This window comes from Solanum lycopersicum, chromosome 1 (assembly GCF_036512215.1).
Source record: "Solanum lycopersicum chromosome 1, SLM_r2.1".
NCBI lineage: Eukaryota > Viridiplantae > Streptophyta > Magnoliopsida > Solanales > Solanaceae > Solanum > Solanum lycopersicum.
Genome location: NC_090800.1, coordinates 81149536 through 81163671, shown reverse-complemented (window position 1 = coordinate 81163671; position 14136 = coordinate 81149536). Strand labels below are relative to the sequence as shown.

At 31.6% G+C, this 14136-nt stretch overlaps 2 protein-coding genes across 2 annotated transcripts; both read left to right on the top strand.

Annotated features, from left to right (window-relative positions):
* Nucleotides 1–4317: 4317 nt before the first annotated feature.
* Nucleotides 4318–10302, top strand: LOC101264254 (flap endonuclease GEN-like 1). Its single transcript, XM_004229806.5, has 8 exons — nt 4318–4618; nt 5119–5295; nt 6114–6284; nt 7374–7555; nt 7703–7949; nt 8089–8218; nt 9205–9671; nt 9781–10302. The coding sequence occupies exons 1-8, from the start codon at nt 4424–4426 to the stop codon at nt 10021–10023; spliced, it is 1812 nt and encodes a 603-aa protein (XP_004229854.1). The 5' UTR covers nt 4318–4423; the 3' UTR covers nt 10024–10302.
* Nucleotides 10303–11759: 1457 nt separating this feature from the next.
* LOC104645454 (two-component response regulator ORR21-like) lies at nt 11760–12589 on the top strand. Its single transcript, XM_026029006.2, has 2 exons — nt 11760–12266; nt 12385–12589. The coding sequence occupies exons 1-2, from the start codon at nt 11894–11896 to the stop codon at nt 12483–12485; spliced, it is 474 nt and encodes a 157-aa protein (XP_025884791.1). The 5' UTR covers nt 11760–11893; the 3' UTR covers nt 12486–12589.
* Nucleotides 12590–14136: the final 1547 nt, after the last annotated feature.

Genomic DNA, 14136 nt, shown 5'->3' with positions numbered 1-14136 from the left:
ATACATTTTTTAAAAAAAGAAATGAATCTATTTTTTATTTTTTTGTTAAAAGGGTAAAAATATTTAAAAACATAAAATAACATAGATAAAATATCATTCTGATCAAAAGATTTTTTTCTCTCTATCTATGTTCAGCCTCCTTTTTTTCTTTTTTTGGATGCATGTGTTTATGAGGTTTTAGCTGAATTATAATTCTGGCCGGTCCACGTACCAACAAATTTGAAATGATGAATACTTAGAAATTGGTTTTGTATGTACATCTTATGATAAGACATGTAACAAGGTTGTATTCATGAATCCCTCGATACACAAAAGAACAAGCATGGTTAATTTATTGGTCAAAATTGGACTTGTCTATATAGCCCCGTGGCCTATTTGCTTTCATATAATTGACTGGATTTTTTTATATTTAATATTTATTTTAAAATTTAATTAATTTGAATTTATGTCAACAAATTTTATTATGAAAGTAAAACGCTTTCTATTAAACTTGTCTTTTATGGGAATATCCATGGAAATTATGTATGATAGATACGGTCTATAACATGCTATGCGTAATATATTTATATTAACGATAATGAATATTGTGCTTTTGAGATGCTAATATACGTGATTTATGACACTAGAATTGTATTTTTAGGGGTGATGTTTTACTCCAAATCTCCTAAAATATTCCTCTAATTTTATGTAAATCATCGTCCATGTGTTACTAATCAATCCTCGCACGCACTTACTTACACTCGTGTAATCCAACATCAAGAAACCAAGGAGACATAAAAAAAGAAAGTTAAAAATATGTCTCTCTTGTTTTTTTTTTCTTAATGAGATTAAAATGAATATGTCATTTATGGAAGGATACATCTTTCAAACTTGAAATTAGGATGATAATTTTCAACCAATTTTTTTTAGATATAATAATAGAGAGATTTGATGAGAAGATTAAAATGTTTGGGGTAAGGTAATTTGATACAAACTTTAAATAACAACAATATACCAATGAGATCTCACAAATAGAGTCCAGGGTAGATAGTCTGTTTCGACAGAAATTTTATAAGACAAAGAAAAATGAAACACTCAAGTTATTTTAATCGAGACGAGAGGAAGTTGTTTGGATTTTAAGCATCCCTCACTTCTAACTCGAAGATTGTTTTAATTGAGACAAAAATAAATTGCTCGGATGATAAGCAACATCCCTCACTTCCAATTCGATAATTATGAGCTTAAGTCACCGAGAGAGCAACAACAGTGTTGGGCTACTAGGGAGGAATTAAGAAAGGGAAAAAAAGAAGCAGCTATTCTAACGAGGAAGTTGTAAAATGTGTATTGGGCTACCGGGTGCCAATTTAAAATGAATAAATATTAGAAATTACATACTTTTAATATGAAATGATAAACATTTCTAAGTAATTATATAATAGGGGTATAGTTTAATTTATTTACTTTTTATAATTATAGTTTCTTTTGCTATAATTAATGGGGTCCACCACCTATTATATAACCAATAGTATAAAAATCTTTTTTAAAAAAAATTTGTATATAATTTTACACAAAATAATATTATATCTCCTATTCATATTCCATCTTTTTCTCCTACAATCAATACCTCTATCCGATTTGAATTTCAAATTGTCCAAAATTCAATTACTCCCTTCCGAAGTTGAATTCAATTTTCGTTGGTACTCCTAAATTTTAGTCGTTTTTCTTTTTTTTCTTCTTCTTATTCAACAATTGTATATGTATTGTGTTTCTTATGTTTTTTCATATTTTTTTGATGAAATAATCGATTGTTTGTTCTTATTAGATCTCAAATTAGTCACAGAATGAATGAATCATCTTCATCTATGAGGATTACCAGAGGTATTCCATTGCATGTCAATTTTGTTTATAATTTACCATCGTTTTCAATGGGTCTAACTCAAGATTTTGGGATTGATGTAGGGTCTATGGTAAAATCAAAACACAACATGAACAAACAATAGAAGAATTGAGATCAAAGAAAAAATATGACCCTATGGCAGTTCAAGAAGTTATTAACAATGCTAAAGCTAGAAGCATTAAACATTGATTCAGAGGAAAATGCATGTGAAGTTGACGGATCTGAAGAACATCATAATCATGAGATAGTGGCTTAAAACACAAATTTAGATACAATTTTTTTGTTACTTAGATGTTAATATACAAAAATTATTGTTTAAGTAAATTTTGTATTCACGTAATTGTATATAGTATATTGCATGTTTAGTACACACATATTTTAGTTATATATTTGTATATGTGTCTGTAGATTTGATTACTTTATACATACTTTAAGTTATGTATAATGAATAATATACTAAGTCTTAATAGTGGTAGTAGCAGATTGTATATTAAAGGCTCATTATTATTTTTGTTTTTGTATATATATACAAAATGTAATTGGACTTAGTTATACAGATGAAAAAAATTTCATATATGATTATAATTTGTATATTTTATTAGTTATATACAAATTATTGAAGTTAGTATATATTAAGTTTATATACATATACAAAAATTGTAATTTGTATATTTTAGTAGTTATATACAAATTATTGAAGTTAGTATATATTAAATTTATATATTATTGGAGTATATACAAAGTCATTTAGACAATTGTATATATTGCCATGTTTAACTACTATATTCATGTACATATATTAATATACAAAAAAGGTAAGTTTGTAGACACATACAAAAAATTAATCTGTACATGACTTCTTTTAAAATTGATTGTTTTTGTATATATTATACAATCAAATTACTGAATTGATTTTACAGTGATATTCTTTTTAATATACAAATACTACTAAAAAAAAGTATATAATTGTATCAAAAGCAAAACACTTACTTTATGGCTATATACAATTATCACCAACGATTACCTGTATTCGGTTACACTGATCTTCTTTATAATATAAAAATACTACATTAACAAAAAGTATATAATTGTATAGTACGAAATTTCTGCTTAAGATAATCATATTTTGAAATTAGTTTTTCAAAAAAAATAAAATAAATTATGACACCACAATAACGAACGCACATAAATCAAAATTTGTAAATCCAATAGAACATTGTATAATTATTGCAATATTAAACATGAATTTTCGTGCAATGAACACTTACCTGAATTCGATTACAAAGAAAAAATAAAAATAAAATTGATGAACTGTTGTTTCATAAACAGCAAAACAAGTTTATCTTTTGTTTCAATTGTTGTATAATTCTTATTTTTTTGAATTTGAACGTTTACCTTAAAAAAGGACGTTTACTAATTATGGCATTATCTATGTTTATTGTTAGCATATTTAACGCTTCAGTTACAAATCACTTTTTAAAATAGAATTGTATAAATAAAAAACAAAAGAAACCTTATATACAAAATTAAAGATACCTAAAATAACTAAACTATACTCATAGAATGTAATTAGGCAAACTATACCCATATAATGTTATTTAATCAAAAAAGTTTGCCATATATGAAATTTTCCCAATTGCAATCTATCCTTTTTTAGTTTGTATTACATTAATCCCTTAAAAAGGAACATAAATCGGATACATAATATGTAGCTCGAAAACATTAAAGTATCCAGACAAATATGTAGCTCGGATACATATTATGTAGCTCGAAAACATTATGAAATCAATCGGATACATAATATTTAGTTCGGATACATTAATATGTAGCTTGAATACGTTAAAGAAATAAGGGATTTTAGAGGTTTTTAAAAATAGAAGGGGATATTGGAAATAAGGAAAACATAAGATGTGTATTTCAATAATTTTTTCTTTTATTTATTATTATTTATAGCAATACTATGTTAAATTTGCAATATGTATTGAAAGTGAATTAAAGTATGCAATATATATATATTTATAACTATTTTTAAAAATATACTATACTTGTTTGTTAAGAAGTTGACACATTGTATTATAAGAGTATAAAAATGTGTGATTAATCTATTATCCATCAATAAAACTTGTATTATATGTGAATAATAAATTATTTTTTATAATATGAATTAAAAGTGTATTATAATGTATTAAAAGTGATAAAGTGAAAAAATAATGTTATTGCTATAAATGGAAAACATTTTTTATTTATAATATATTTATGTAAGTTTTTCTAAATAAAAATTATCGCTTAAATCAATAATTATTTATTAAAAGAAACATTTATCTAAGTAATTTTTCCCACGAAATTTCCAAAAAAATTATTACTACCACCAGTTCATGGGCCGACCAAGAATTTGCGAATCATTGGGCTTTTTATAAGAAAAGAGCCCAATATAAATTTTTTTTTCTTTTCAGTCCAACCAATTTCACAACGGCTAAAATTCCCCTCCTTCTTCTTCCACTGTTTCAAGTAGAAGAAAAAGCTTTGGAATAAATTGATGAGGATGAAATGGGGGTCGGTGGAAATTTTTGGGATTTATTGAAACCTTACGCTCGACCTGAAGGATTTGATTTCTTGAGAAACAAACGCGTAGCTGTCGACTTGTCATATTGGATCGTTCAGCAAGAAACTGCACTCAAAGGCCAAATTCGAAATCCACATATCAGACTCACTTTTTTCCGTACCATCAATCTCTTCTCTAAGGTACCACATAGTCGCAGACACCCAGAATTTGAATTTTCTTTTTTTAGGTGGGTTTTGTGTTCTATTTTATTTTAATAGAATAAAAGAGGAAACTTGGCGGGTTTCTTTTTTTTTTTTGTGTGGTGGTGGTGGGGGTTATTCTAGAGCTTGCTTAGCATATGTATTCATGGCTTCTTTGATCATTGTTGTGAATCAATTATGTCTCAATTCCATACTAGTGGAACTCAACTACTTAAATGATTTGTACCCATTCGAATCTTTTCAACATTGCGTATTGATTTTCTTTAGTTAGAGGATTTTTAAGCCAGTCAAGCTTGGGACCGGATATGCTTTGAAATCAGGATAGGTGGAGACTGTAGTTAATTAAAGACCTCCTGAACATAAGAAAAGACTATCACTGTAAAGACTTTGTTTTTCTGTATGAGTTTCTCAATGGGAGCTGATAGGTGCTGTTTGGCAAACTTTAGTATTGAGGGAAGTGTTGTTTGATGATTTTGTAGTTTGGGGCATATCCTGTTTTTGTCACGGATGGCACTGCATCACCACTTAAGTCTCAGGCAAGGATTGCACGATTTTTTCGGGCATCAGGAATTGATTTATCAAGTTTGCCAGTGGCTGAGGAAGGCATTTCAATTGAAAGGAACAAGGCATTTCAGAAATGCGAAAAAGAATGTGTTGTAAGTTTGTATACTGTCACTTTTTGTTTTGACTCTCTAATCAACATGTATCTTTGTGTTCCTTTTTTATCTCAAGATTTCTCCTTTTCAGTTTTCAGTTCAGTATGACTCTGGCTTAGGGTTCTTTAATATGTGAAAGTCGTTATCAAGAACAAGTTTTAATATTGTATCAAGTATTGAGGCTTTGGTAATTTGTTGGATAACTTACCTCCATGATATTGGGTAGTAGGACTAGAAAGCTACTTTGGTTAAGGAGCTATTCACATACTTTATTTTGAAGAGTAAGTAAGGTTATCACATACTTTATAGAATCGTAACGTGCCCTAATATCTCAGTTTTTCATTGACCCCACATGGGGTGAAATGATGCAAACTTTGGTGTCTTTCATGTTGCTTCGACTGTTCTCCACGAGATGCAAAAGGTTATCAAGTCAATCCTTTCAGATGGAACAAATAATAAGGAAACTGAGGGTTGTTTCGTAATAGGACTCCATTCTTTAGCTTGCTATATGGTAATTTCAGCACAATCATGTGTGTGTATATATATAACTTCCTGTATTAGAGGAGCAAAGCTTATAGATTGTAATTTGTTTAGTTTGTCCTATGGAAAATACGGGGATGTTTTGTCCTAATCTCGTTACTACAGGCAGTACCGTCTCTTATTGTTGACTTTATCCAACTTCCCTTTATTTCTACAAGTCACCACACATGGAAGTTCTTCTCTAGATGTTTAGTGAGCTTGACCTTCCTCTCTCATGTAGCTGCTAATATTACATGTTCTGGTTGTTAGCTAAAGTGTAAATTTTTATGATCCATTAGGATTTGCTTGAACTCCTAGGAGTGTCAGTCCTAAAAGCAAAAGGAGAAGCAGAAGCACTCTGTGCACAGTTGAATAGGGAAGGACTAGTTGATGCGTGTATAACTTCTGACAGTGATGCATTTCTCTTCGGAGCCAATTGTGTTATCAAAAATATGCAACCCAACTCCAATGTAAGCGTGCTTGAACTCTCGTTTCACATGAGGTCATGGTTAAACTAGATGCTATTACTTGGACTCTCCTTTTGCATGGGGTTGTGGTTAAACTAGATGCTATTACTATGCTCCCAAGTATGTTTATGTGTATAGAACATGTAAAATATGTAAAAAAATTCTTTAGTGTGTTTATAACTGTGTTCCGAAAGATTTGACATGATATAAGCTCTTATTTAATTGTTCTGTTTAAAAAGGTTAGCTTGCTCTTCTTTTATTGTGTTTGCAAGTCTTTTATTGTTTCGTTTATGTTTAAAAAGGTTAGGTTGCTCTTCGTTTTTTGTTTTTTAAAAATACTATAAAGTTCAAATTTTTATTTTTTCACTCCTACCCCCTCCCCCACCCCCCACCACAAACCCAAATAAAAATCGTTTTTAAAAAATATTTTCAATTTCATAAATTATTTTCTACTCTAGTAAAAATAAAAGATGTCTCTCAAAAACATTTTTCATTCATAAATCAAACACTAAAAATCATTTCCGAAAAATATTTTCTACTCACCAACAAAAAATGAGAAAATAAGTCAAAAATCTACTTGTTTTCCAGGAAACATTTTCTAGGAAAATATTTTCCATGGAAAACATTTTCCTTCATACCAAACACACCCTTAGGCTCTTTTGTTTTTCAATGTGAATATTTGTAATATATTTGTCATATTTAACCATTTATGATAAGTCATAAGTAACACACTAACACTTCATATAAGAGAGAAGTCTTCTAGTTGTATGCTTTTGTAATTCTTTTAGTTTCTCAATTCATATTTAGTTTTATTACTTTTAAATTTTTCACCTTCCTTCCATTGCTTTCTGTCTTAATATTTGCTATCAAGAAAGGGATGTGCTAGCATAAACCTTGATAAGATTTTTCATGAACTTTGTATTGTATGAAAGACCAGTAGAGTTATTTATCTAGTGATTGATAGAGTATGATGCTTTTAGTGGTAATTAAGTACCTGCAACTTTGTATGCAGACTATTCAACTGATATCACTTGTTGTACATTGAGTCTAAATTAAATCTTTGCCTAAAGATGCATCTTATTTTTGGTGCAGGAACCATTTGAGTGCTATCACATGTCAGATATTGAGTCTGGTCTAGGGCTGAGAAGGAATCAGTTGATAGCAATTTCGCTTTTGGTGGGAAATGACCACAACTTGACTGGTGTACCAGGGATCGGGATTGAAACAGCAGTTCGTTTTGTCAAATCTTTCAGTGATGATGAGATTTTGTATAGGTTTGTATTTCTCTTGATTTGAGTGAGCAGGTGGATTATGGGGCATGGGAAAGTCAATGATGATATTTTCAAATTTTAGTAGTTGCTATGAATACAACGAAAAATGGTTCATGAGTACCCATTACAGTTAACTGCCCATTAATGCAGGTTGAGGGAAATAGGTGGAGGGGATCTACAGGATTTCCAGCACGAAGTCAACTTAGACAGTAGTTTAATACCCAGTTCAGATGAGAGCCCTCGGAAAACCAAAGTTCCACATTGTTCGATCTGTGGACATCCCGGAAGCAAGAAAGCTCACCTCAAGTTCGCTTGTCAATACTGCAGTTCCACCGCCAACAAGGGTTGCATTCAGAAGCCGTTGGGCTTCAAGTGTGATTGCGCCCCATGTGATTTGGTACATCTGAAGCGACCTGCTTCATTGATCTTTTACTGAAATGATATGTTATTCTGTCAGGCAGCTTCTTATTCAGGGCATTCCTTTTTCCTTCTGGTCTCATCCTTCACTAAACGCTGGCTGTGGTGCTATATGACAGGATAATAAGGAAAAAGAACAGAAAAGAAACAAGAATTGGAAGCTTAAAGTTTGCAGAAAGATAGCCTCAGAGCAGAATTTCCGAAACAATGAGATCACAGAAATGTACTTGAACAAACAACAGCAATATGGTGAGTGAACTGGCAATTATGATAGAAGTTCATTTATAGTCTGCAAGTACAATTTGCATGTGAATATCTTTTTTATTTTGATTTATTTAAGTTTACCTCAGTCGCTATGGCATCTAATTTATGATTTTTTTTTTTTAAAAAATTTGAACCCAGTGCTTTATCTAGAGTGCCATTTAAATTTTTGTTAATCACTGTCTGCTGTTTACTCACTAGAGCCAGTGGATTTCCCATCACCCTCGGTCCTCCTTTTCTATATTTCCGGTCTTCATTTTCAGCTCGACTTGTATGACTTTTCTAGCCTCTTGTTCACAAATTAGACCTTGTGCTTAATTCAACCTGGAAAGCTTGCTCAAGTAGTGAGGATATTTCCCAAGACCATTTAAGGAGATCACATTCAATTCACTTAACTGATGTTGATTCTAACACCCTGCACACCCAGGTCTGGACATTTAAGAGTGTGAAGTTACCACATGAGTGGCCCAACCTTGGTGGCTCAACATTAGGGATTTCGAGCCTAACTTAAACCTAGAAAACCTAGCTCAAATAGTTACGTAAATCTGCTAGATGAATAGGAGTCTTGCCTTACTCTAGATTTTTGTTATTTCGTGTTCTTTTTTTCCTATCGAACTATATTTATATCATGCTAAGGAGTCCAATGGTACATTATCTACAGTCAATTCTAGCAATTTCATTTCTTTTTCTTATATTTTTCTATATAGTATTAGCAGCCTACAATCTTGGAGTCTTGGTAGACCTAAATAGCTTCCGGCTAAACTTTTCTTTTCATTTCATAAGTTTACTGTTGTTGTTTCTTCTTTGTGAGTTCTAACAGAAAACATTCCCTAAAACTCTCTATAATTCATGTTAGTATAAGTTTATCTTGTTGTAGTTGTCTGAACTCCCATATAAGTGCCTCTTGCATAGTCTGCAATCAATTCAAGACAAGTTCTGTACCTTGTTTACCCTCGTGGAATTTTTTTTTGCAGATGGTGATTATCATTTATCATGGGAAAATCCAAAGATTGATATGATAGTTGATTATCTGGCTTATTATCAGCACTGGGAGCCATCTTATACACGTCAAAGAATGTTTCCTATGTTATCCACCATATTTCTGAGAGACGTGGCCTCAAATTCCAAAGATCAATTGTTAGGCGGACAATATGAATTTGACTCCATTCAGCGGGTGAAGACAAGATTTGGACATCAACTTTACGTGATCAATTGGAAGAAACCAACACGTGAAATGAGCAATGTAACCTGCATACCTTCTGAAGACTCTGATACGGAACTGGAGCTGGGGATAGCTGATGAGTCCACAGATTTACTTAATGAACCTGATTCTCCGCAGATTCATGTCAAGGAGGGATGCAACTTTTTGTCAACTGAAGAAGATATGGTGCTTGTACAGAATGCTTTTCCAGAAAAGGTGTCCCTGTTCTTGAGAGACAAGGTAAAGACTGATTTACTTTTTCTCTACCCTACCTCAACCCCCCTAATCCGAATTCCATTCCGCAAGAATGTTAGTTCTGTTTACTAAATGCTCATTTGTGATACCCCAGGAACTAAAAGAATCAAGATCACGTAGAAAAAGGCCAATGAAGTCTGAGAATTCAGAATCACCGAAAGGTGTTCAACTCAGCATCACCAACTTCTATCGATCATCCAAAGTCCCTTGTCATGAGAAGCCAGAGGAGAGTGAAACTGGCTGTCCAAAGATTAGTGCGGATACTTCTAGAGAAAGAGATAAAGAACCCATCCGAAACTACTCCAAGTCAGTTAGACGCAAGCTTTTGTTCGATTAGCCATATTGCAGGATTATTCAATACCTTTGCATCCTGTAAATTGGTTATCACAGTGATGGTGCATAGTAATCTTTATTTTTGTTTTTTTAACTCCATTTGGTAAAATGCAGGCTCACTTGTAAATGTAGGTTAGTTTTTCTCTCAGGCAGCAATTATTAGAATGATGTGCATATAACTCTTATGTTCTGTTTTCTTTCTCTTTTTGTATATGCAAGCTGACTTATAAAATGAGGTAAATAAGTGTCAAAGGTGGAAGCAACCAATGATTTGATTGTTCAATTGATTTCTTCCTGCCAGTCTGCTTATTGGTCATGCTGGCATAAGTAGGAGTTTTACCTAATTTTAACTGACTTTCGCCGCATAAAAGCGATACTCTAACAATAGGTTTAGGTTTAATATTGAACTGTCTTATAATCCAATGGAGTTTATGTATTTACCTAGGTCAATTTATATGATTTTTATAATTGTCGTACAATTTATCAGCTAATCAATATATGATTTTTATCTTCGACACAAATTCAATTTACAATTCATGGGCTAATCAATATATGATTTTTATCTTCGATACAAATTCATTTTAAGCAAATGAAAATCTTATGATACATTGATAAATTTTATAAACTTTAAGAGATAGTCAATGTTTTGTTATAGACTATATAAATTCTCACTTGTATGCTTGTAAAATTTGTTGAGGAATGTAGGAGTTAAATCCACAGTCATACATATATCCATAGTAAAATGTTAAAATCGTTGAATGAGGAATAGATAGAAAAGGAAAACAGAGCATAATTATCTACACTCCTTCACAAGGACAAAATTATGAAAGAGTAATTTTGTCTCATATATTTTTTTTTTTATCTTTAATGGATTCTAAATTCTCCTCTTACCCTATACAAGAAATTCCCAATTCACATTTTTGAAGATTTACCCACCCTTGTTTTCTTATAAATTTACAAAGAGGCTCTCTCAAACTCTTTTTTTTCTATATAAAATCGGGATAATTATCTTATTGTAGCCACCCTAAAAAATAATAGTCGCAACAAATACTCATATTTTATTTATTACTCTAAAATATAATAGTGGATACAAATATACGTATTTTGTATATCAAGTATAAATATATATAAATGAAATAAGATCGTTTTTTCTTCTTCTTTTGTGTTGAAGGTTGTTATGATGCGAAACTCTCAAGGAGAAAGAAAATTCACAACTAGTCATATTTTTATTATTTCTTTATATAGATACACCAATAAAGCTATTTTCTAAGTAATTTTCGGATTACTTTATAAAATTTGGCATTGGGCCTACAAACATAGTATAAAAGCAATTAATGGAAATAATTTGTGTTTTCCCGTGCTCTTACAAAATACAACATTATATCCCTTATTGTTACATTACCTCCAAATTAAACATCTTCCTTACAAAAAAAAAACATGGACATTCCTGCCAATTCATCTGTTATGGGAACTAAAAATATCTGCATACTTTTAGTTCTTGATGATTTTACTTGTCATAATATTGTTTCTGATATGCTTCACAACCAAACTTATCAAGGTATATTTTTCTATTTACATATATATATGTATCTAGAAGTATAAAGTTGTTTAACTTTGAATTCTGTTGTTTTTCTGTTTTTATCAGTTTTGCATGTTGGAAAAACAATGGATACTTTAAATGCTGTTTGGGAGAGAAAGAGTATATTCAATCTTGTTCTTACAAACATCCATAGGCTTAACACAAATGGGGTTGATATTCTACAAATCATCAAGAACAAACTCAATCTTCCTACCATTTGTAAGTGTTTTCAGAGTTTATTTGTTTTGCAATTTAAGTCTTTAAAGGGGGTTGCACATTTAATTTTTCTACAGTTATGTCACCTGATGATACAAGATGTGAAAATCAAGTACAAGATTGTAGTGTTGGAGCCTATGTTGTGAGTTTCTCAGATACAAATGAGATGAACAAGTTTTGGCAAATGGTGTTAGAGAAGGAGAAAGGTAGAAAAACAGTAGTCAATCAAGAGGAGAATGATTCAAGATTGCCTCAGAATGTAACTGCAGAGACAAGTAGAGAGAACACAACATCTGCTGATACTGATGTAGCGATAAAGGCGCATGATCTGAAGGGTAAGCGAAAAGCTAATAGTGAAGAAAATAGAGACATCGAAAAGAAACGAAGGGTTGTATGGACTCCAAAGATGCATCAAAGTTTCTTGCAAGCTATCCAGTACTTAGGCTATGAAAGTAAAACATTTTCTCCTTTTCTTTTTTCCCCTGAGAGTTCTTTTTACTTTTTTTTTGTTCTGAATTATGTAGTTGATATTAATGAAACTTTTTTTGGTTTATGTTAATTCATATCCAGAGGCTGTTCCTAAGAAAATAGTTGAAATTATGAATGAGCCTGGATTGACTAGAGAACATGTTGCCAGTCATTTGCAGGTGTGTTTTCATTTATATTACTAAAATCTTCTGCAGAACTTTAAATCTCTTTACAATCACTTCTACCAAATTTTCATCAGATATGATATCTGTTAACTTTTCCTTTTTCTCCATATGGACATTCCATTTTTTTTTCTCTTCTAGGGGTTATCCAAAATAAAAAAATGTGAACCATAATAGCGTAATTATAACACGAAATCTCTGAAATTAATACAAGAATCACCAGTTTTAGTAAGCACATGATAAGATGCATTTATTATCTAGCAAAATCTTTGCATTAAGAGCTAGAACCTTGCACTTGTCCCTTGATGCATGTCACAGATGTTGAATGTCTTCATTCTCAAAATCGCAATATATTAAATTCTCATCATATACTATTACGGATAAGTTTAATTGCTATTTAACAAAAATAATGTACTTATTTGCAGAAATATCGCATGTGTATTAAAAGAGCTCAAGAAAGTTCAGCTGCTTCTATCTATGACCAAATCCTTACAAATGATGCTAATGCAAAATGCTTTCAAGTTCAACCATACCTGTCTCCTCTAAATTTCAGTGGTTCGCGAGGATATGCTCATTCTATACAACAGCCATTTCAGAATCACTTCCAGCAAGGAACTGGCGGCATGAACTGTCCAACTTCTGGCCAAATGGGCAGTTTCCAGCAGCAGAACAGTCTCTTGGATTTGCAACAAGCAGATCATAATGGCCTAATTGGACAACATTCAACATTTATGCCAAGAATAGCTCATAATAGTAACTTCAGGGTATATGGTGACAAGAGAAAGAACATGCTTTTCAGCATCCAAAGTGGCAATGAAAACCAGCCCACAAACTCAAGTAATTCTGATTTGGAATTTCTTGGTTTTAGATTGAGCACAGATGGGAAATCTGTCAACTTTGGTCACAAAAGTTCCTCTTGTACTGTAATCCCAAATAATGCGTATTCTGGTCTATGTTCCTCAATATCAGAGGACTACATCCACAAGCAGCAATCTTCACCAAAATTCTTGGAAACCCCTATTGAAAATACCTTAATTCAATCCTCTTCAGTTCAACCTGAAAATCTCACATTCAATCATACTTCTAACAGCATTTCACAACAACAGAATCTTCTACTATTCGATAATGCAGAGAATACAATATCATGTCAAATCCCAGAAATACCTGACAGCTTCATACCGCAAGAACAGCTTGCACCACAGCCATCATCAAAGGATCTTGAAGACTATTCTGCAATATTATTTGGTGATGATGAAGTATATGTGCCATCACTAGAGAATTATGATTCTATACAGCAACAATATTCAGCACCAGAGTTACCACAAATAACACTTGAAGCCAATAGTTTAGGTACTGAAATAGACATTAAGTCTCTACTGGAAACAACAGAAGACAGAAGTACACAACTATTTTGGGAGGACAATGAATTTCTTTAATCTAGCTGACTCAAGTTTTTATTCATTCAAAGCTGTATAGGTAGTTTAGCGATTCGATGTACCTTTTATCTCATCATGTTTGTATATAAATCTGAATTTTCATGAACCTCAAGTTGCTAAATAGATGCTGTAGTACTACTATGTTCCTGTACTATGCTTACACATTTGGTCATTATCATAATAAAAAGAGTTTTGTATGATAAAGTCTATTTTACCCTTGGAAAGTAAAAGAAGAT